Source organism: Chelonia mydas, chromosome 4 (genome assembly GCF_015237465.2).
Source record: "Chelonia mydas isolate rCheMyd1 chromosome 4, rCheMyd1.pri.v2, whole genome shotgun sequence".
Lineage (NCBI taxonomy): Eukaryota > Metazoa > Chordata > Testudines > Cheloniidae > Chelonia > Chelonia mydas.
Window position 1 is genome coordinate 91,504,530 of NC_057852.1, and position 24,872 is coordinate 91,529,401.

Below are 24,872 nucleotides of genomic sequence, written 5' to 3' on the forward strand. Positions count from 1 at the left end.
GGGTAAAAAACTACTTCAGTAGTGTATTTATAGATCTCTAATTTTAGTTTTAAATGGTTGGTTTATTTATGTCTTTAATCATATTTGCTGATTTTATTCCCAAATGTAAAAAGTGTGGAAGAAAGACAGATTTTTCTGTGCATTAGCATAATAAAATGTTAATGTGCAGTAAGTAGCTGTACAAGAATGTAATGGTTCAAAACATGGAATATTGGAGCTGTTAGTAACTCTGTTTGTAAAGCTGGGGAATGGACTTTCTGAATGATAAGTGTTATCTGTGAATGCAGCTGTATATTCCTCACTGTGCACTTAATTGAAATGAAGAGCCAATTAACTGTCAAAAATAAATTTGCATTTATATATACATTTTATCACACTTCTGTTTAAAATAATCATAGTGCTAAATTTATTACTTGTTTTGTGGCAGTTGATCATCTCATATTCCAGTAACTGAATGGCTTATTTGGTTTTGTTATCAGTCAGTACAGTAAACATCTTTGAAATCAGCCTCCCAACAGCTGGCAGCTGACCTGCTGGTGTTTGGCACCACCCAGGTTTAGCATGACTTCATTATGTAATGTAGCTTGAGTAGTCCATCTTACTGATTCTTCAAGGAAGTTTGTACAGGCACCTGGGTGTGTTTTGTGCAGCTAGTTTCATCAGTGTTGGGAAAGTAGACGGAACAAAAAATGGAGTTTTTTAAAAAAGTTGTTCCTGCTGTCATTTCTGGAGATGTGGTGCTGGATATTGGAAGTACTATTGAAAGCTCCCCAAGGCTATTGAAGATGAGACGTGTCAGCCTGCTTTCATTAGGACAGACCATAGATGAAGAAGATCAGGCAAATTTCTCACATTCAAATTATAGCATGTATCCACATCATCAACTCGGTAAAGTAAAACTTCAGTAACTATTGTAAACTTTTTCTCTGATCTGAATTGTTTTTGAGTATTAGAAAAGGGTTTCTTCAGAAAGCAGTTATGATTATGGATTTTTCTTCAGTTTTAAAGTAATCTAAAATTTAAAAAGTGTTTGAACCATTTGTTAATATTTTGTGAAATTATTTTAAAGCAATCTCATAATTAAGGGTATGTTGTATGTGTATATTACATGTGCATATATGCATATGATTTTTAATTTAAGATGAATATCCATTTTCAAAATAAGGTTTTGGATCATAAAATGTGTCCCTGATTCTGCACTGGAAGATGCACATGCTTCCATGGACTTCAGTGGGGCTCTGTATGGGTGCAGGATCAGGGCTTCTGTCCTTATACCACCTTTGGAAACTTCAGTAGCATGAAAACAAAAGAGCCAGAAGTCTCTCCCAAGGCACTCCTTTTTTAAAAATCTTTCTTTTTTAAATGTGCTTACATGAATAGTGTATGGAGTATTCCAAATTTCTTAAAAACATAATTTACAGCGTACTGATTTTCCTGTTGTGGATAGAATGAGGGTATTTAATTGTTATACTGTAGAGTTCAATAATATTTCTTTTACATCCTTTAAAAAGCTGAACAAATTACTTTCATAAAGCTAAAAAGATTTTCCACATCACACATGCGACATGTTGATCAGTGTTTAAATATTTTATTTATTATGCTTTTTTAAAAAGAGGTTCAATTTACTTACCCTTCTGAAACTGTTTGAAAAAGTTATGTGGTTTTGCTTTGGGTGGAAATTTAGGGGCTTGATGACACTCTCTAAAGCCCAAATGGTCTAGAACCCTGCTGTTTATCACTGATGCAGCTTCTCCCCCAGGCTCTGTCATGGCCGTTTCAATCAGCTGGAATGCTCTCTGCCGTTTGTCCCGCAGGGTTGAATTTCCAGGGGTGGCGCAGTAGCCTCTGATTGAAGGGTCCTCAGCTCTGAAATTCATCCCCCGAGCCTTTCCAACATACTGTAAAATGCTGGTTTGGCTTTTTTTAAAGTCAGGTTATCTTGTGTTGGTGGATGGAAACCAGGAAGCAATTTTGTTGGCCAAATTGTTAAAGTGTATAATACATTTGAATATACTGCTTGCTGTACATGTAACTTCATCAGCCATTGATAGCTCGTTGCACAGTAAAAATCTCTCTAGGACTCCTGTTGCCAGCGTGCTCAAAGTTCTGGCCAAACTTCATCATGTAGCTTCTGTGAAAGGATGGCTCACTATTAGTTAAGTTCTACTTTGAATGCTGATCCTGTGGGTATTCGCTGTGTGTGTGTGTGCTCCATGTGCCTAGGACCAGAAATTATAGCAGCATTTATTAGTCCATGTCTGGGCCCTTCATTTCTTGGAGCTATCAACTGAAGGCATAAAGGGTGGCACGGACTGATCGCCTCTCCAGTTCCTTTCTACCGCTTGCAGTCTGGGATGGTATCCTTCTGTGTCTAGCCTTCTAGCTTTTACCTGTATGTATTTTGTATATAGTTTTTTATTAGCTATATTGATAGTAGAGTTTGTGATTAGTAGGGATCAAGGGTTCCCCCACTGTTTGGAGCACTTAGTATGCCCAAAGCTTCTAGCACTGCCTGGCCTGCCCTCTGGTCTTCCTGGTGAGTGATCAGCACAAGAGCTGCCTGTATTACCTTGGGGAATAACAGATTCCATCAAAGTGAGAGATCTGCCACTCCTTTCCTCCTTGCACTAGGCAGTCTCATAAATTTCAGACTCCACAGGCACCTGATGGAACTCTCCATGAAGTCCCTGTCTGACCTTGGACCCTCCCACTCTCTCCCTCATTGTCTGGAGCCTCATGGTAGTGCCCATGCAGCACCAACATCTTCCAGCTTGGTATCGTCTAGATCCAAAACTCCATGAAATGGAGATATGAAGAGGGTAAGGAGAAATACCCTCCTAAAAAGTGAGAGTCAGCTTACTTTTTAAGACATCAAAGAAAAAGATTGTCCATTCCCCTCCTGTGGTAGCATCTGAGACTCCATGCCCTGGAGTGTTGTGTCCAGAGCTCATGGGGAACTCAGACTGGCACTGACTGTAGCAGGAGTTCCAGTGTTCTGAAGCCATCCACTAAGGCTTTCTCATTGGTGGGTCCAGGCTGCATCTGAAAGGGCTAGACAGCAACATCCCTGGTCTACTCCTATGGAAAAAGAGGGCAAACACCTGGATCTGTTAGGGAGAAAGGTCCTTTTCATCATCTAGTCTCCTGTGCAGCTAGCCAATTACCAGGCCCAAATGGCTAAATAAGATTTCCTGAACTACTCTAAGTTTGTGGAATTTACTGACCGTCTTCTGCAGCAGGACAGAGCTCATTTACAATGTCTGATAGACAAAGGCAAATTGATAGTCAAGACCACTCTCCAGTCTGCAGCTGATGCCACTGATACCTCCTTTACAGCTATGGCTACTTTAGCAGAGCTAATTTCACAAAGCTAAAAACAATTATGACCAAATCAGCTGCGAGGAAGAATTTAATCAGAAAAATGTGTATGATAATTGGGAAATATTTAGGAACACCTTACTAGATGCCAAAAAGCCACAATCCAACAATTGAGGAAGAAGGCTGTGCTGGTTTAAAAACAACAACCTGGTTTATAGGGGAAGTGAGGGCAGCAATAAAAAAAGTAATATATAACAAATGGAAGACAAGGGAAGTTGATAGTAATGAAGTTGATAGTAATGAATATAAATCAGAAATTAGGAATTATAGTACATTTGATAAGGGAAGCCAAGGGACACAAGGAGAAATGTATGGCTAGCAGAGTTAAGAACTGTAAGAAAGTTTTTTTTAAAAAAGAATCCTGACAATGGTAGTGGTCCATTGCTAGATGGAAATGGTAGAATTATCAATAATATAGAAAAAGCAGAAGTGTTCAATAAATATTTATGTTCTGTATTTGGGGAAAAAACAGGTGATGCAGTCGCTTCATATAGTGATAACACTCCTATTCCACTTATATTATAGACTTTTAAAGTCAGAAGAGACCATTATGATCATCTAGTTTGACCTCCTGCACATTGCAGGCCACAGAACCTCACCCATCCACTCCTGTCCTCCACCCATAATCCTGGGCTGAGTTACTGAAGTCCTCCAAATCATGGTTTAAAGACTTCAAGTCACAGAGAATCCACCATTTACACTAGTTTAAACCTTTCAGGTGACCCGTGCCCCATGCTACAGAGGATGGTGAAAACCCCCCAGGATCTCTGTCAATCTGAGCTGGGGGAAAATTCCTTCCCGACCCCAAATATGATGATCAGTTAGACCATGTGAGCAAGACCCATCAGCCAGACACCTGGGAAAGAATTCTCTGTAGTAACTCAGAGCCCTCCTCATTTAGTGTCCCATCACTGGCTTTTGGAGATATTTGCTGCTAGCAGTTGCAGATAGGCTAGATCCCCCCCCCGGGCAGGAGCATTTTCTTTATTTACATATAGTAAACATTTTCCCAAAGCATCATTTACTTCAGAGGAGTGAACCTAGATGGGTGGGTAGCACTGATACCAGGTTTCACTGGCTTGTAAGTGATGGAAAACTCGCCCAGGTAGTGGCCAATCATCTCGGGTTTGATTTCCACCTGGTTGAAGGTTTTGCCGTTGTATATGCCAACCATGCTGCCCACCATCTTGGGGAGGATGATCATGTCATGCAGGTGAGTTTTGACTGCCTCTGGCCCCTCCATGGGAGGGGCCTCCTTCTTGGCCTTGCGAAGACGCTTCAGGAGGGAATGCTTCTTACGACGCAGGCCGCGGTTCAGACGCCTGCGCTGGCAAGCACTGTACAGCTGCATCAGCTGCTCGTAGGACATATCGAGGAGCTGATCCAGATCAACACCTCTGTAAGAGAATTTCCTAAAGTTCCGTTTCTTCTTCTGTTCAACTTCTGTCATCTTGGCAGTGTCTCTTCGGATGGCAGGCAGACTCATCAGACCATCCCCTCCATAAATTTTATCAAGCTCAGTCTTGAAGCCAGTTAGGTTTTTTGCCTCCTACTGCTTCCCTTGGAAGGCTGTTCCAGAACTTTACTCATCTGATGATTAGAAATCTTTGCCTAATTTCAAGCCTAAATTTGTTGATGGCCAGTTTATTATCCATCTGTTCTTGTGTCCACGTTGGCACTTAACTTAAATCACTCTTCTCCCTCCCTGGTATTTATTCCTCTAATGTATTTATAAAGATCAATCATATCTTCCCCTCAGCCTTCTTTTGGTTAGGCTAAAGAAGCCAAGCTCTTTGGATCACCTCTCCTAAGGTAGGTTTGCTGTTTCTCTGACCATTCTAAAAGCTCTTCTCTGCACCTGTTTCAGTTTGAATTAATCTTTCTTAAACATGGGAGACCAGAATTGCACACAGTATTCCAGATGAGGTGTCACCAGTTCATTGTGTAATGGTACTGACACTTCCCCCCTCTCTACTGGAAATACCTTGCCTGATGCATCCTAGGATTGAATTAGCCTTTTTCACAGCCGCATCACATTGGTGGCTCATAGTCAACCTGTAATCCACCAGACACCGAAGTCTTTTTCCTCCTCTGTCACTTCCAACTGATACGTCCCCAGTTTATAAAAAAATATCTTGTTGTTAGTTCCTAAATACATGGCCTTGCACTTTGAAATATTATATTTCATCCTATTTCTATAACTCCAGTTTACAAGGTCATCCCAGATCTTCTTGTATGATATTCCGGTCCTTCTCCGTATTGGCAATACCTCCAAACTTTGTGTCATCCACAGATTTTATTAGCACACCCCCAATTTTTGTGCCAAGGTCAGTAATAAAAATGTTAAATAAGATTGATCCCAAAACCGATCCCTGAGGAACTCGATTAGTAACCTCCTCCAGCCTGACAGTTCACCTTTCAGTATGACCCATTGTAGTCTCCCCGTTAACCAGTTCCTTATCTACCTTTCAGTTCTCATATTATTCCCCATCTTTTTCAATTTAATAACTTCCCAGGTGGAACTGTATTAAATGTTTTACTGAAATGCAGGTAGATTAGATCTACTGCTTTCCTTTTCCTGGAGAATGTTAAAAAGAAGGTACTAAACTTAAACATTTTTAAATCGGCAGATCCATATAACTTGCAGCCAAGAGTTTTAAAAGAGCCCGAGGAGCTTGCTGCACCCTTAATATTGATTTTCAATAAGTCTTGGAGCACTGGGGAAGTCCCAGAAGCCTGAAAGAAAGCTAATGCTGTGCCAATTTTTAAAATGGGTAAACCAGCAACCCAGCTAATTGTAGGCCTGTCAGCCTGACATTAATCCTGGGCAGGACAATAGAGTGGCTGACAGGGGAATCAATTAATAAAGAACCTAAAGGAGGGTAATGTAATTAATGCAAATCCATATGGTTTTATGGAAGATAGATTCTGTCAAACTAACTGGATATCTTTTCTGATGAGATTACAAGTTTGGTTGATAAGTTAAGAGTGTTGATATAATACATGACTTGGTACCACATGACATTTTGTTAAATTTTATATGATTCTAATTTATTTATTTATTTTAACACAGGACACATTAAATAGATTAAAAACTGGCTAACTGATAAGTCTCAAACTGTAATGATAAGCAATGAATTGTCATTGAGTGGCTATGTTTCTAGTGGAATCCCGCTGGGTTCGGTTTTTGGCCCTGTGCTTTATCAATGACCTGGAAGAAAACATAAAATCGTCACTGATAAGGTTGGCAGATGACACAAAAATTGAGGGAGTGGTAAATAATGAAAAAGAGTGGTTACTGATTCAGAACGATCTAGATTGCTTGCACCCAGTTTACAAAGCAAACAATATGCATTTTAATACAGCTAAATGTAAATGTATACATCTGGAAACAAAGAATGAATGTCAGATTTGCAGGATGGAGGACTCTATCCTGGGAAGCAGTGACTCTGAAAAAAGATTTGGGGATTGTGGGGGACAGTTAGCTGCATGTGAACTCCCAATGTGATGCTATAGCCAAAAAAGCTAATACAATCCTGGGATGAATAAACAGGGGAATCTCAAATAGGAGTAGAGAGGTTATTTTACCTCTGTATTTTGCACTGCTGCAATCACTGCTGGAATACTATGTCCAGTTCTGGTGCTCCCAGTTCAAGAAGGATGTTGATAAATTGGAGAAGTTTCAGAGAAAAGCCACGAGAATGATTAAAGGATTAGAAAACGTCCCTTATAGTGGTAGACTCAAGAGCTTAATCTGTTTAGGTTAACAAAGAGAAGGTTAAGAGGTGACTTGATTGTAGTCTATAAATACCTACCTGGGTAACAAATATTTAATAATGGGTTCTTTGATATAGCTGAGAAAGGTAGAACAAGATCTAATGGCTGGAAGATGAAGCTAGACAAATTCAGACTGGAAATAAAGCGTAAATTTTTAATAGTGAGACTGATTTACCATTGGAACAATTTATAAAGGGGCAGAGTAGATTCTCCATCTCTAACTATTTTTAAATCAAGGTGGCATGTTTTTCTAGCAGATATGCTCTAGGAATTATTTTGGGCAAGGTCTATGGCCTGTGCTCTACAGGAGGTCAGACTAGATATTCACAATGGTCCCTTCTGTCTTTAGAACCTTATTAGTATAAAGTTAATCAAAATGTTAATTTTATCTTATGTCTTAAAATAAGCTTCAAATCAACATCTTGTTGTGAATCTTAGTAAAAAAGGACGACACTGGTTCTAGAATGGAAAAACACTACTGTTGAACCAGCTGGAAAGGAAATCCTGCAGGTACACATCTACTGTAGCAAAAATGGAGAGGCCTTTGTTTAACCTTGTATTTGATGTACTATCGGTGGTTGAGCAATTGAGGAAAACAAAGCATACAAAACTCTAATCCTGCCGTTGAAGATTAATTCTCTATTCTGACTCATTAAATGCCTGCCAACTGGCTGTCATTAGAAGTAATTTCCTCAAATCAGTGTTACATGACTATTCTCATAGAAAAGTGTGATGTCATCATTTACAAAATGCAGATTTGCAGTCTGTTCTAGGATCATGCTTTTAACCGTAGCAGATAGTAGCTGAATCCTATTTAAATTATCTGCTTATTTCTATTTTTGTATCCTGGTAATGGAATGAGGTGCTCTTATGGAACAGAGCAATGTACTACAGCATTACCAATGAGGAATGCATTAGAAGGCAGGTGTTGTCAAAACAGGTAATTAAAGCAATCAATAAAATAGGCACAAAAGCTTTAGGAAAGTGTTTATTAATCTCAGCAGATATTGAGCAATATAAGAATAAATGTAATAAAGCTGTTCAAAATTTGAACATTTTTTTTTAAACAGTGAGGTTGCCTATCTTACATGACTGGCTGAATTGTATGTGATTCGAAAGAAAAGTTTCCAGTTGTTGTTGTTCCTATTTAAAGAATATAGTTGATGTTTTAAGAAGTATAGCTTATAAATGAATGTAAATTCAGGTGAAACACTGAGTTTGTCAAGTTTAACTGTTAAAAGTTGTATAATTCAATAACAGTAGTTTTCTGACAGTAATGCTAAAGATGGAAGAGAAGAATTATGTGAACCTAAAATATTTGCTTTATGTGGAATTAATAGAGGTAAAATGCTAACTTTATTTTTAGGATTAAAATACAGCAACTATACATTTCCCTTAAATTAACAAAAGTAACATTTTGCTGCTTAATTTAAGGCAGAAGCCAAAGCCTTACAGAAGAATGCTTTATAGATAAAGTGGATGTTGTGCTTAATGGGTATTTTCCCTGAGTATACGCTAGAAATAGTCTTGTATACCTGTTTTAGATTTATAAAGCTAGTAGGATGACTGTAGTTTTTAAATAAAAAAATAAAATAAAAAATGAAGATACTTAATTTTCTGAAATACTTAATGTGATGAACTGTGTGAGGCATAAAGCTTTTACAGATGTTAATGAATACAGTTCAGTTAAATTTATAATTTATTTAAGAGCTGTGTGCTCAGGGCTGTACAAGACAGTCCCTTTCTCAAAGAGATTACAGTGTAGAAGGTAGAAAGATGAGATGCACTGAGAAACCCAGTGGGAAAATTTACCTTTGATTAATCACCTGTATCTTTATAGATGAATCCTTTAATTTTCCTCTCCTTTCTCTGGATCTTCCTTTCCTCTTTTTCCATAATATTAATGCAGGCCAGCTGGCCCAGTGTAATGATGGCATAGACCATCGGACTTATAGTGTGCAAAACGTGCAGTTATATCAGCAGACCTATCCTTCAGTTACATTGTGAGGCAGGGGAATTCATATAATGGGACAGTTTTTTAAAAAATTGAGATCTGTATAAATCAAATATATAATTCATACAGAACTCTCATTACTCAAGTGTGTCCACATTACTTTTGTATATTAATGTTGTTTCCTTTTATGAACATAAATCCTATTTCTCAACAAGCAGTTCTGCTAGGATGAGATTAATATGTTTCTTGGTAGTAAACCATTAGTTAATAGAGTTCTGGTTACCCTTACAGTGCTAAGGTGGCTACCCAAGTTCCGTATTTAAAGGTGGTAAATATGAGTTCTAAATGAGTAATCCATTTTGGGAGAATGTTAGGAGCCCTTCAGTAATTCCATTTTTCTTCCTTTGAGACACCAAGAGGTGGTAATGAGTATTTTCTCTTCCTTTCCAAGGGCTGTCACATGTGAGTTCTGTCTTGTCACTCTTCCTTTTCAATTAGTATTTATAGGGGGGATAATGAAATGCTTTGACTTGCAGTATTGCCAATAAGCTGAGGAACAGAAAAAATGTCCAAACGCTGGTGCATGCTAGCTTGCATTACAGTCCAGGTAAAATAAATGTTGTTTGTAGGTAAGGTATGTATCTAAAATAGAGATACCAAACTTATTCTGAGGAGAGGGATGAATTCAATTTTTAATTGTGCTCCAAGGGTTAGAGAAGTTTATGCTTCCAATGGGTTTATATAGTTATATAGCTTTAGCACTACAAAAGTAATTTTCCCTTTCTTGATATTCACCCCTTCTTGTCAACTGTTGAGAATAGGCCACTTCCCCTTAATTGAATTGGCCTTTTTAGCTCCCCACTTGGTAAAGCAACTCCCATCTTTTCATGTGCTATAATATTTATAGCTTACTATGTTTTTCACTTCATGCATCTGATGAAGTGGGTTTTAGCCCGCGAAAGCTTATGCCCAAATAAATTGGTTAGTCTCTAAGGTGCCACAAGGACTCCTCGTTGTTTTTGCTGGTACAGACTAACATGGCTACCACTCAGAAACTAGTTACGCAATGAAGTTTACCTCCTGTATTCCTTCTGGGAAATACTAAGTGGATCTGAAGCAGCAGAGAGGGAAAACTAGCTTTCTTTTTCATTCAGGTTGCTCTTTAATATAGAACCACTGGGAATTGAGCTCCCTGAAACAATTAGTATAATTGTTGGGCTTTAGCATTAACACTTCAGTGAGACTCTGTATCAAGCCAAACCGAATGGCCCGTCCCCCCTCCCCCGCCAAAAAAACCTCTCCCTCCAAAACCAAAAACTTAAATTCTGCAGGCTGTGATTGTCAGGGTGGCTGCAAAAATCAAGATAATCAAAAATCAAAAGTCATCAAGTTGGCCGGGATTACTACCTTCCTAGAACTGCCTGCTGAGACAAACCCTCGTGTTGGACCCAAAATCACCCAACTATTTCTGTAATAAGATCTTGGAGACTCCTAGTATGTCAAAATTGGAAGAAAGCACATGGGATGCATTTAAAACTGACTGTTGTTCACAGTTTTATAGTTCACTGGTTACAAGTTAAAACTTTCTTAGATTCAAGAGCATACTACACAATACTTGTGTTGGTATCTAACTGATCCCATGATCAAAGAGACAAAGTGGGTGAGATATTATTTTTCTTTCACCAACAGAAGTTGGTCCAATAAGACAGGCTTTCGAGCTACACAGCGCTCTTCCTTAAGTCTCCGGAAAGGTACTCAGAGTGTCACAGTTAAATACAAGGTGGAACAGATTGTTTAGCATAAGTAGTTAACACGCATTCTAAGGGACCCCATTCAAGGTGAAGTGGCCCATTAACAACCTGCAGTCATAGGGAAAAGAAGGGGGGGTGTTATTGGGCTACAGACTGTTGTAATAAGTAAAGCTAAGATTTTGTCAAGATTACTTTTACTAAAAATAACTGTGACAAAAAGGGGAGTGGAGGATCCAGCACTGAAGACCACCTCAGCACCTCTCCCCTCTTTCCCCTCCTGGAAGAGGTTGGCACTGCCCCTGAGCCTTGGACAGGCGCCGAGTGGCACCACAGGGAATCTCAGACAAATGCTGTGGTGGAGTCATTCAGCCCAGGACTGGGACTTGAACTGTGCATTTTGGGACTAACCCACCCAATTCACAATGGGTGGTCACCCTTCTGGGACTGCGTACGTGAGAAGGTGTTTATAAATTTAGCAGAGAAACACGGGTCCAAGACTGTCCCAAAGACCTTCGATGTGTAGTATTTTTATTTTTCCGATGGATTTAACATTGAATGTTCTAAATTACCCCATTACCTTTTTAGTAATTTTTTCTTTTTGCAACACAAAACCACAATAAGTAGGATGATAAAACCAGTGGAGAAAGATTGACCTCATCCTATTCTAATAATACTTACTGTATGAAGAGAAACAAGTTTGTCATGAAATTTTTCATTTACGTTTTTGTGTTGAGGTCGCATAGGCTCCAGGACATTAGGAGGGTTAAGTTTCACATGTTTGTTATGGAGAACTTGTTTTTGAGATGCTGCTTTTTTGTCTGGAAAGCTGAGAACTTTTAGGCCTTCCAGAAAAGGCTGTGTGTGCAGATTTATGGTAGGTACTTACTAGTATTATTTCACATTCTTTCCACTAGTAACAGGTTTCAGAGTAACAGCCGTGTTAGTCTGTATTTGCAAAAAGAAAAGGAGTACTTGTGGCACCTTAGAGACTAACAGATTTATTTGAGCATAAGCTTTCGTGAGCTACAGCTCACTTCATCGGATGCATTCGATGAAGTGAACTGTAGCTCACGAAAGCTTATGCTCAAATAAATTTGTTAGTCTCTAAGATGCCACAAGTACTCCTTTTCTTTTTCCACTAGTAATAACCTGTTCTTCCATTTGAATCAGGTAGTTCTTTCAATTTTTTTTCCTTAGTCTCAGAATTTTTAAGGTTTGTAAATCAACATAAGTCTTGGGCTATGATTGCTGTTAAGATGCACCTGGATTGTACAAGTGAACTTATTTCAGTGTCAAACTGTTTATTCCCAGAAAAATGTGAGTAGATATTTCAAAGGCGGTCTAGTCAGTGTAAAAAAAAAAAAAAAAGTCACTAGAAATTGCATTTACCTAAAACTAAATTATCCTGTGTGTGTGTGTGTGTGTGTGTGCGCGCGCGCAACATTTCACAGTTTGATCAAAATAATTTTAACTTTGAGTGCTATGTAAGAGGTAGGTAGTCTAATAATTTCTGTTAACTATTACAGTAACTCCTCACTTAACGTGCATTTATGTTCCTGAAAAATGCGACTTTAAGTGAAACAATGTTAAGTGAATCCAGTTTCTCCACAAAAATGAATGTAAATAGTGGGGGTTAGGTTCCAGGGAATTTTTTTTTGCCATACAGTACAGTACAGTACTATAGTTGGGAGGTGCCCCCGCCTTACCCCACACAGGCACAGCCCACTGGCACTGGAGACAGCGAGGCAGGCAAGGAGGCTGAAGGTGCTGTAGGCTAGGAGAAGCACGTTGCACAGCAGCAGTGACAGCTTCCCCTACTCTGCAAGCACGAGGGGCGGAGGGCTCAACCCTCGGCCCGCCCACTCCACCCCAAGCCCCACCCTTAACCCACCTCTTCTTCCCCCACCTCCCCCTTTACTCCGTGCGCTGCGTCCTCACTCTTCGCCCCTCCCTCCTGTCCGCGGCAATCAGCTGGTTTGCGGCATTCGGGGGCAAGAGGGAGGGGGGAGGAGCGAGGACTGGGCGTGCAGTCTCCCCCCCTCCTTCCCGCCTGTGGCAATCAGCTGGTTTGCGGCGTTCAGGAGGCAGGGGGAGCCTGGGCGCCGAGTCCTCGCTCCTCCCCCCTCACTCCTGAACACGGCAAGCCAGCTGATTCCCGCGGGCAGGGGGTGGAGGGGGAAGGTGCTGATTGGCAGGGTCTGCTGGCGGGTGGGAGGTGCTGGGGGGGGAGGCATAGGAGGGATGCCAGCTGTGGACAAAGCAGGCAGCCAAACGACATTATAGCGAAGCATTGCACAACTTTAAATGGATCATGTTCTGTAATTGAGCAGGGATATAAGATCGAGAACATTAAGCAAGAGGACGTTAAGTGGGGAGTTACTGTATTTAACAGCTGCTACTTTAATGATCTTAAAGAACTTTAACCATGTACAAGATAAAATCTGTATGTTCACAATATAGCTTCTCCAACACTTCATGGAAAATTCATAGCCATAATCAAACATCATAAATTGTATATTTTATGTTAGATGTCATTCTTATACTGAAATTGCATTTCAGTAACAGTCTGTCATCTTGAAGGTGAATGTAGCTAAGGAGCTTTTTGGAACAGTGTGACTTGGGTATATTATGTAGTTTATCAGAATGTTTTTCGTGGTGATTTTTCATGTAGTGTTTATGCTGGGATTTAGTTAAAATTATTTTTATGATGGGATAGAGAAGACACTCAGAATGATGAATATGATGGTACTTTTTGAGGAGGGGGAGAGATGGGAGACAGTCTCTCTCTCACCACACACACACAAACTTGTGTTGGAGGGGAAAATAGGTAAAATGCATGAATTATGAGATAAAATGGTAAAATGTAGTTCAACAGGAGTAAAATGATTTTAAAAACGAACTTTGACCAATATATTAATGAAAATGTAAAATAAATAAATTCTTTTTTTAAGATGATTCTCTTGTCCATAACTATTGGACCTGTTCAATCTACATACTTATTAGAAATTTTAAATAAGAGAATGATATAGTGGATACTGTTTATATTTAGAAGTAGTCTTCAAAATGTAAATAACATGGCAAGTATCCAGTAATGCAGACAGTTACCTAATGGGATTCATGAATGTTCCTAGGCATCTAACACCAATTGATGTCAGAGTAAGGAGCCTGGGCACTCTTGAAAATCCAATCAGGTGCTTATTGACATCTTTAAAAGTTTGGCTCTAGGTACCTATGTAACAGATAGGGAGGGATGCTGATGCAGTATTGTGTATAATTTTATCACACTTTGCTAAAGCACATGCCAGAGTTCTGTCTTTTCAGGACTTTCAGTGAGCATTACACAGAGTTAACTCGTACATTCAAGGATTTTATAAACAACAGCCATGAGATTGAGGACCAGTTCTCAGTCAGCTTCAAGGAGTAGTACATAATTTCTTAATAAACAAACATTTCTCTTCTCGCTTACTCTCACACACACACACACTGTAAATAGTATTTGGAATACTTACGAATAACTGAAAAATACTTTTAGGTAGTAAGTCTACTGGTCCTCATACAGACTTCCCTATTTAGTTTAAACTAAGAGTTTCAACATAACATTTACACTTCTATACTTCTAAACACATTTACCTCCTGATCTTCTTTCCAAGATGATTTCTCAGTCTATAGCATGGCTATAATATGTAGTATGTTATCTGGATTCTTCAGAGTTTGAGACGTATGGCAGCACTTCAGTTCTTTCCCAAAACTTCAGAGCCTTTTCAACAAACAAAAGTCTTGGGATCCTTAGAGTTAGCAACATTGCTTGGGATAATAGCTGACTGGTCTTCTCATTAGTTCCAAAGTAGTACAGGCATTGGGATCAGCTTCACAGTTTGATCAAAATAATATTAACTTACAGTGCTATCGGCATATAAAATATTGATTCCCTGGATTTGTATAAGGCTCTCACTCTTTCTGGTGCTATCTTTCCCCCATAAATCTAGCTCAATCAATAAGACTCACCTTACTGTGTGCATGCTGTCTCTCTCTCACTGAGACAAAATACCAATTCAAAGCAGTTAGTTAATAGCTATATGTAAGATCCACAAGCTCTGTAGCCTCTAGGGAGTGACTCAAATGCTCTCCCTCTTGATCCATAAAACACACTGCAGTGGTCTAAACATTATCCTAATGAAGGGTTTCCCTAGTAAATAAAGGTGGATTAACACTCCTCTGTATTCGGAGTGGTATAGGAATTGGGACCCAGCACTGGCAGCAGACACATCTTTTGGTTCTGGTCGATCAGCCACTTGAGTCTTACAGGGCTGTTAATGCCTATATTTATTATCTTTATTCCCCTGAGCTCTGGTTTGGCACAGGTTTCAGATGATGAATGCATGAAAATTGCAAGAGTTCTTTCCCTTAATGACAACTGCCTTTACAGTTTCAGAAACAACTACTGAACATATCTGGTATCTGCACACCTTACTTCTGGATGTTTCTGGGTCTTCTGAGCTGAGTTGCACTGTTCTGCTCTTTGTACACATATAGAGAAACTGAGTATTCAAACTAAAATCCACGAGTCCTTCCCACTGCTTCTCTCCTTTTCTTTGGACTTAAAAATCAAATGCTGCAGTATAAAGCATGTTAGTTACACGTGCAAAACCTGTAACTTGATAAATATTAACATATTGACACATTTAAATTTTAATGTGGGAGGGGGAACAATCAAATGGTTTGAATTATTGAGAATTCTAAAATGTACATCTCTACCCCGATATAACGCAGGGTCAGGGCGCGCAGCCATTCATCGCGGTCGGGGCTCGCAACTTGCAACTGGCTTTCTAATACATCAGTCACATCTAAAAGAAGTCTGTATTTCCTCTTAAGAAGTCTACCAAAGAAAGTAATTAGTAACTATGACTGCATAGAAATAATAATGAAACAATCTTTTGGTATGATGGGGAAAACAATTGAAACTACCCCAAGACTCATTTGGCCAAACTCACAGTTGGTGTCAGCAGGTGAAATTCTGTTTTTGTCAGTATTGTCCCCGATCACATTGAAAACTGTAAGCTGATGTAGGAGTTAACAATAGTGCTGCATGATATTGGCTGTTTTTCTGAGGGCGCATCTACACTACTGCTTAAGTCGATGTAACTTACGTCACTCAGGAGTGTGAAAAAGACAACCCCTTGAACAACACAAGTTGCATTGACATAAGTGTTGTCCACACTGGTGCTGTGTCGGCGGGAGACCATAGCTTCCGCCACTTGTGGAGGTGGAGTACTTATGCTGACAGGAGCACGCTCTCCTATTGGCATAGCATGTCTTCACCAGACGTGCTACAGCAGTGCAGCCGCACTAATGTAGCACTGTAGCGTAGACTTGCCCTTATTGCCCCGCAGTTCTAGGAGTCATGCAATTCCATAAATATCTTAGCTTTTATTTTAATGAGAATCCTTAGCTATTCAATAAACTAGTTTGCTATATCAGCCATGGTGAGTATGGTCCAGCAGCATGGGTGAAGGGCCTTGTGCTGCAACTTGTGGGGAACCCATGTTGGGAGTACAGGTGGACAATTCCCCATACTCTTAGCATCATGGATGTGTCTTTTGAGACAAGGAACCAGCATTAAGCTTCCCAAATTGTGGTCTTCATCCAAGGCGGCTCCTGGGTGGGGGTTTGTGGCCACAACTGATACAGGAAGCTCCCATCTATTTCCTTAACACTGCCAGTAGCAGTCACCCTCGGCTTGCAGATTCTGAGGTCAATGCTGATCCCTGCCATCCAAACCACTGGCATGTTAGGGAAACCATGGTTGAGGGACCTGTAAATCACCATGGATGGGGAAATCACATGTTCTGTTGTTTGTGGTATAAGCACTTTTAGTGAAAACTTCCATCATCTCCTCTAGGTGACCCTAAGTGATATCAGTCTCCTGAGGGTAACAGAGGTGGTAAGGGAGCAGATGCTGCAAGCGTTTGGGTACAGACGTGGTCCTTATGCTGCTATGTGGTGTACTGCAATGATGCCATCAGAGTTAATACTGTAGTGGTATGGGAAAGTGTCCTCCTGTGGTGAAAGAAATAAGGCAACCCTCCACAGAAACCTTCAGCAAAGGATTGCAGAGTATCTCCATGAAAGTTTCCTAGAGATCTCTATGGAGAACTCCCAGGCCATCCCAATGCACATAAACAGTCTTTTCGGAATGGGGGAAACCCTCTGCATAGCTGGAGTGGCCACTGGGAAGCAGATACCCACTGCACCTCAGTTTTTCTTCATATTGAACATAAAATAATAAAAAAAATGTAACCCCTACAGTTTGTTTGGAATTGCATAGTCACTCCAGAGTGCCTTCCCTGGCATGATACTCAGCCACCATGCTGTCCTGCAACTGGCTGGGCTCCGGGGTTAAAAATAGCTCCTGGCACTTGGGGAGAATGGATCCACTTCTCTCGTCTCCCATTCTCCTCCTACTCCTCTTCCTTGTCCAGAATGTCCTCCTCATTGTTGCCTGAGGTAGACTGGGACTCAGACTCCTGGGAGGTATCCATGCTGCGTTTCGGGGTAGTGGTGGGGTTGCCACCGAGAATCGCATTCAGCTCATTGTAGAACCGGCATGTCTGTGGTGCAGAACCAGAATGATTGTTTGCGTCCCTTGTCTTCTGCTGCGTGTCCCTCTTCTCCACCATGCCCTGCGTGATCTTTGTGTAGATGTCTGTTTCTTCAACTGGATTGGAGCTGTGCTTGCACAGACTCTTCTCTCCACAGACCAATAAGATCCAGCACCTCCTGTGTATTTCACACTGGAGCATGTTTGGAGTGTTGAGTTGCCATGATCAGCTGGACTGGCGAACTCTCCATGCTGATGAAACAGGAAATCAGAATACAAAAGTTCCCAGAGCTTTACAAGGGCAGGGGCTGTTTCTTGTGTACCTGGCTGCTGTGCAGTGGAGTTGAAAACGATCTCCAGAGCAGTCACAGCGGAGCATTGTGGGATATCTGCTGGAGGCAATTCAGTTGACTTACACAATGCTGCATCTGCACTACATCTCTGTCGATCCATCAACATCAAATTAAGCACTATGCCTTTTGCAGATGTGGAGTAATTAAGTTGATGTTACAGGCAAGTTAGGTTGGTGGAAGGGACCTGGTAGTGTAGATGCATACATTATTAGGTTGACTTAAGGTGGCTTCCGTCGACCTAAGTTTGTAGCGGAGACCAGGCGTAGGTTTCTGACTATTATTAGTGAAGCTCCACTGGGGTTTCGAGCTGTGCAGCTGAGCAGCTTCTTCACCTCTTGTATTTGAGTCTGTTAAGGCCACACCAATAGCCTGATTATCTTTCCTTAAATGCATGAGTAACGCTACATTAATTTATCATAGGAAAACTAGTATTTTCCATAGCTGTCTGAGATGTCAGGAAATATTCACGGCAAGCACTGACTCAAATAGAAATTTCAGAGTGGTTTCAGGGCAAACTGTTTATTTACTCGTAATATTTTTGTTTAAATTGTTGAGAAAATTAAAAAAATAAACTTTTAATTTGAACTGCCAGTATATGCACATACCTAAACTGAGTGACTTCATGGTTTTATCACTATAGCCCTTGTTTTCCTTCCATTTCAGTACTATTTGTTACTTCAGTTCTCCCCTCTAATATTAACTGAAAGCTCCTCAGGGCAGGGATCTTGTCTTTAATTTCTGTTTTATTTTTGAATATAGTTTTCAAGTGCTTGTGAAATCTTTTTTCAGAGGCCTCTTCCACATCTTTAATGGCAAAGTAATATGGGCAAAAACATTTAATGTAATCAAACTCTTCTTTGTCCTTAATATCACAAATGTTTCAAGAGCAAAATTGTGCATGTCCCTTAGTTTTTGATCTCTGTCTCAAGTAATATTTCAAGTCTGGAATTAAACATCACAGATTTTTCCGTTCTCTTTGTAACTATGTATGTCACAAGTAAATGATTACAAATTTAAAAGTTGGGGTGAGGAAAGTGGGAAAATTATACTTACACACTGATAGCAGCACTTGAAGGAAATACTCATAATTATGCTAAATATACATTTTTCTTTAAAATTGTCTATTGATATTTTTAGCATGAAATGTGCTCCTACTGAAGTTGAGAGCTGTATGTTGTTATAAAAATGCCTTTATGTCAAAGGAGCTCTAGTTTATCATTTTGTCAATCTTCCATGACTGCTGTGGAGTGAAGGTTTTTTGTTTTGTTTTAAAGATAAATGGATCATTCTTTGTCAGCATAATTTTGATTTCTAGTGTGAATATTATAGCAGTGTACAAAAGGAATCACGTATCCTTAAAGTAAGAATATCTGACTCTCTGTTTATATTTTAAAGTTATCATTTAATTATAATGCAGTTACCTTTCTCTGCAGTTAGGAAATGAGATATTAGACATCTGGGTTTAAGAGGCAGGAAGAAACATTAGTTGAGCTGAGCAATTTTAGAGAGCTGATGTAGGCTTAGAGCCACAGTATTCATTACATCATCCTCCCGATCCATTAGCCAGCATTATCTCCAGTGGATTAAGTGGGAAGTTGTACTGTGCATCTTCACAAGAATGCTGAGAAGTCACCGCTTATTGACTGACTGTATGGAGCTCTGGAAAGAATGTGCTTGCTCTGAAGACTAGAAGGAGAAAATCTTTTCTAATGCTGGGAGCTGTATAGACTAACGTGTAACTGTCGGCTGTTTGAGGAGGAGGAGACATGACGATCTTGTTACAGTTGTTAATCCGTTTTTATTCTAGTAGCAATTAAAGCTATTGGAATAAGTTGAAGCCTGTAGTTCAGAGCTCCAGCCCGTTGTGTTTACTAAAAACAAAATGACTAACAAAAGGCTACAGATCAGACTGTCTTCTGTGTTTACTATTTTGTTTCTAGACTGTGGAAGTAATGTATTACTGCATAAAGAAAGGTGAAGATGCCCTTCAGTGCATTCTTATGACAAACTTGTAAGCTTTTTTCCATACCAGAGAGTTCATCTGCATTCAGCAGCGTTTCTACTCTAGTTGTGCGTCACTCAGAGACTGCATGGCAATGAAATAGCGACACTGTGGGCCAAAACTCTGCTGCCTGTGAGCAAAGAAGGGACAATAGTTTGACAACAAAACCATAGCAGCTGCTGCTGCTGCAGCAGCTGCCTGAGGCATAATGTTGAGTTTACAGGATTCTGTGTTTTTTGAAATTAACATAAAGTCCCTTTTAAAGTCCTGGAGCAGTAGCAGTAAGTATATTTTCTTCACTGAGAGAATAAGATCTTGATAGTTTTCATTTTGCATGCTGATCTGTAAAATTTTAAGCTAGTTAAAAATAGTATTTTTTGCATGAACCAGTAGATTAATACAGTGTGATTTAAAACCTGGTATATACATTCAGTGACCAGAAAACTGCTCTATCTGTTTCCCAGTTCTCAAGTAAGGAGAAGAGTCATTCTTTAATTTCCTGGATAATATTGGTTTCATTCTAAGTTCTTTTGTACCTTTGCTGGCTAAGAAAACTGCAGAGACCAGGGTCTATTTGTTATTTGTCTGACACCAGTACTATTCCATAGTTCTGTCAGCACATAATGTTCTTTTGAAGCAAAATCAACTGTGCAGATTGTGAATAATATAGTGGGCATAACTTTTTCTGTTCATTAATATACTTATGTTTGAGATGGGAAACTAATATTTTTTTATTTTCAGCAAACTAGATCTCAAACTATTTTTGCTTTAAATGCCTCAACCTGCACTTTTATGGAGCTTTCATGTCTGAACGGAGCCAACAAAAACAAGGATGATCTGTGTTAAGATTGCCACTCTGTCCTCAACTCACTTCCAATTTCTCATAGTTAATGCAGGGATCTCATGTCAGGGAGTTTTTGTGTCCTGTGGTACATAGGCTGTAATACCATAGTCACAGCCAGATAAATTCAGAATGGCAGAACGGACTAAACTGAGAAATGTGAAGTGTTTTTAAATTTTGACCTAAATATTTTATATTCTGTGTGCTTAATTTCCTTATGTACCTGTAATTGTTTAAAAAGGCCCATAGGGGATTTTAAGAGTGACCTCTGACATCTCCATTTTAAGCAATATTTGGGTAATTTAAGGATTGTTTTGAGGCATGCTGAAATGTGTTGAGCCTCCACCCACCAAGATATAACCTCAAAACACTGCTGCTTAGATCTTTGACCTGAAACATCATCATCTTTATGGTGCATCATGTATATCTGTGTCTTGGAGGCATTATTTAACAGGTTAGAAATACCCAGTAGAAATACTCATAAGGGGACATTGAACACGTCTTGGAATAGCTTACAAGACGTACATGGTGTTAATATCAAAGGCTTCAGTCCATATTATGGACTAACCATTTCTAAAATTTCAACTTTTAACCATAATTTTTTAAAAGTAGAAAATAAAGCTCTTGAAATTAGACCCTGTATACTTGTTTAGCTGCAAAGCAAAAACTGTGTTTGTTTATATTTTGTATTTAAAAAGTTGGGCTGAAAATGTTCCAAATTAGAGCTTGAAAAGAAATCTTCACAGTTGTCAGTGCTCTTGATTTAACTATATTTTAGTTTGTAAATATATGACAGAAAATGGACTTTTCCCATTCAGAGTATAAATCCAGGGTGTAATACAAAAATGGTAGCTTTAAAAATGCTTAAAATTATTTGACTACTGTATGTTGCTTGGAAACTGAAATAGTCTAGGATTTGATCACAAAAAATCTGCTGTAAAATATTAAAAGGAAATGAAGGTACATTCTAGGTTATAAAAATTAGTTGTGACACACAGATATAATAAAAGTAATTGTCATATGAGCGAGGGTTCTGTATGGTATTACAGTATTTCCATTATGTCCTCCATTACGTAAGCATGACAGTGAAACACCTTACTGACTCTTTCTTCACCACGTTGTACCTAGGTATTAGAGGATCTTCTGGTTAACCATGAATTTCCAGTGTTCAGCTGGCTTTTAATAATCATAATAGTCCTTCTCACCAGATTTTGTGAAAATTGACACTGATATAACTGTGTGCATAGTAGACATTTTTCAGGATGTTCTCAGTGCTTGCTAGTCACATTCTATCATCATCTATTGTGCATAATGGCTGTGAGCAGACCTTAAAGGAAGGCTGTAGTGCTTTCTGTGTTAGGTACTGTAATTCATATTGATAGCCCAGTGACTTGAGCTGAACGGGAAAACTAAGTTATTTTTGTTTTCAAAAATATTCCATTTAGGTGATGCAATATGTACAGAACATCTCACACACACACACACACACACACACACACACACACACACACACACACACACACGTATAAGATGAGTATATATGCAATACAGTATATCAAAATGTGGTTTTCAGATAAATATTTCTCTTAAAACATTTTTACAAATGAGTTTTTTTATTTTTTTTTTTATACAAAGTTTACATTAGGGAAACTCCTAATTTCTCTTCGGAAGGATTCAGTATATTAAAAATCTCAGATATGTGCAATACATCAATTGTAAATATTTGTTGGTGATGAATATATAGTAGAAACCCAGCTGAACTCCATCATTGGGGTTTTAATGGCTTGCTTAGCTGGCAAAATGTTGCAGTGCTGGCTAAGGTCTGATTATAGCTGAGCTTTTTTTTCACTAACAATGAAGTGACATTCGTATGGCCTAGATTCAGGAAGCTGTCTCTGTGCCAGCAGTTTTAGGCATTACTCCTTTTTAAATTGAATCAGGAACATTCTGTTAAACCAGCTGTGTAGTCAGGATGTTGTCATTTAAAAGATTGGTTTACTTTACTAAAATTGTAAACAAAATACAGGCATCCAACTGGTTTCTTTCTAGCTGCACAGAACACTAAGAAACCTCAGATATGTATGATCTCTAGCAACTCTAAGTAACACACCCTTAAAGTTACATATTAATTTGCTTTATGTTAACTTAGTTATGCACGATTTATGCTGTGCAGTCAACTTAATTTTTCTGTTTGACTTTTTGTATGATAGTTTTTGTAGCAAAAATGTCAGTTTTATTAATATTAAGCGCACTAGCTTGTGTTGGGCTAGAGCTGCCTTTTTCATTCAATTATTGTTTAAATCTTTCATTGGCTATAGATGAAATAACAGTCATATACATAATATATTTATTTGCACAAAAAAGTGCTTCCTCATACAGTGAAAAACATGAAGTAATCAAAACATTTATTCAAGTATAACCAGGTGAATGAGTTTCTTAAGAAAAGCTACAAAGTGGCTACCAGGATGTACTATGCCCATAGTATCTTGGAGGCTATCACCAATCATTTGTTTCTTTCTTGGTAATATTCTGTTCCTTTCCTACTTTTATATACAGCTTCCTAAAATGATTACTGTACAGTTATTGTATGGATAGCTAATTTTCTTCACTATATATTTGTTTATTCACAGATTCACAAGTTAGCCATTTTCTACCTGCTTTGGAAATTCATCTGAAGACTTTCACTACAGAAAGGTTAAGGACAGAGGCCTCAATTTAGTATGATACTCAGGCAAATGCCTAACTTTCAGCATGTGAGTAGTCCCATTATCTTCAAGAACGTGAGTTGTCCCACTGAAGTCATGCACATGTTTAAGAAACTTGTTGAATCAAGGGAAACCTATACTGAGGAGTCTAATGAACTGCCTCTAATATTGTGGATGGGCACAAATATACCTTAATAGCCTACAGAATGGTAGATATCTCAACCATAAAACAAAATAAAACTACAAATGGACAGTCATATTGTTTTATTTACCAAATACACACACACACACAAAATATAGAATGATTGGGAGACTTGTGTGTTGATTCTGTGCTACTGATTGGTGATTTTAAGAAACAAATATTATTCTAAATATACCTCTAATTTACATATTCTAATAGGAAACACTGTGGGAAATACAGCTGCATTATTCCTTTTGCTTTAGGTTTCCTTCCTTTTATTTTTGAGTAAAGTACTCTGACAGAGTGATCAATACACTAAATACCAGAAGCACAGAAGATAATAATGAATAGCACACCTGTTTACCAGAAGTGTTATATTCCTGTCCACAAAATATAATCTTCAGTATAATGCAGCAACTCACAAATAGAATTACAACTCTTGCTACTTGAATAAATGTTTTGATTACTTCATGTTTTTCACTGTATGAGGAAGATAATGGGCCTACTCACATGCTGAAAGTTAGGCATTTGCCTGAGTATCATACTAAATTGAGGCCTCTGTCTTTAATCTTTCTGTAGTGAAAGTCTTCAGATGAATTTCCAAAGCAGATAGTAAATGGCTAACTTGTGAATCTGTGAATAAACAAATATATAATTAAGAAAATGAGCTATCCATACAATAGCTATACAGTAATATTTTAGGAAGCTGCACATAAAAGGAGGAAAGGAACAGGATATTACTAAGAAGGAAACAAATTATTGGTGGTAGCCTCCAAGATACTGTGGGAATATGAAATCCTGGTAGCTGCTTTGCAGCTTTTCTTGAGAAACTGATTCACTTGGGTTATTCTTGAATTCCCTCTAGAACAGTGGTTCTCAAAGCTGGTCCGCCGCTTTTTCAGGGAAAGCCCCTGGCGTGCTGGACCGGTTTGTTTACCTGCTGCTTCCGCAGGTTCGGCCGATCGTGGCTCCCATTGCCCATGGTTCACCTCTCCAGGCCAATGGGGGCTGCGGGAAGAGCGGCCAACTCGTCCCTTGTCCCACGCTGCTTCCCACAGCCCCCATTGGCCTGGAGCGGCAAACCGCGACCAGTGGGAGCCGCTATCAACTGAACCTGCGGACACGGCAGGTAAACAAACCGGTCCGGCACGCCAGGGGCTTTCCCTGAACAAGCGGCGGACTGGCTTTGAGAACCACTGCTCTAGAAGAGACTTTTCTGCCTTTTTGTAGGATTAACTGACCTGAAGAATTTGCTTCCTCTTCCACCAAAACTAAAAATGAAATATTGGTCTTCTGCAGGGTTCTGCTCTGATAATATAATATTTAACAAAA

At 39.1% G+C, this 24,872-nt stretch overlaps 2 protein-coding genes across 17 annotated transcripts in view; one reads left to right on the forward strand and one right to left on the reverse strand.

Annotated features, from left to right (window-relative positions):
• The window catches only part of FRYL (FRY like transcription coactivator), a 387,869-nt gene that overhangs the window by 64,772 nt on the left and 298,225 nt on the right, over window positions 1–24,872 (forward strand). For 14 of the 16 annotated variants that reach the window (XM_037897812.2, XM_037897814.2, XM_037897813.2 and 11 more), the window contains exon 1: window positions 587–888. The exons of the other annotated variants lie outside the window; for them this stretch is intronic. In XM_037897812.2, coding sequence (XP_037753740.1) covers window positions 690–888 — 199 coding nt within the window. In that variant the 5' untranslated portion in view covers window positions 587–689. Of the gene's footprint in view, window positions 1–586; window positions 889–24,872 lie in introns of those variants that run through there. 16 annotated transcript variants of the gene reach the window in all.
• On the reverse strand, window positions 4,400–4,853 carry LOC102938876 (40S ribosomal protein S15-like). The gene has a single exon (XM_037897825.2). The coding sequence runs from the start codon at window positions 4,826–4,828 to the stop codon at window positions 4,400–4,402; it is 429 nt and encodes a 142-aa protein (XP_037753753.1). The 5' UTR covers window positions 4,829–4,853.

Excerpts from the sequence above, each read along its gene's own strand:
- LOC102938876 (XM_037897825.2), bottom strand. The coding sequence starts at position 4,828 with ATGACAGAAGTTGAACAGAAGAAGAAACGGAACTTTAGGAAATTCTCT.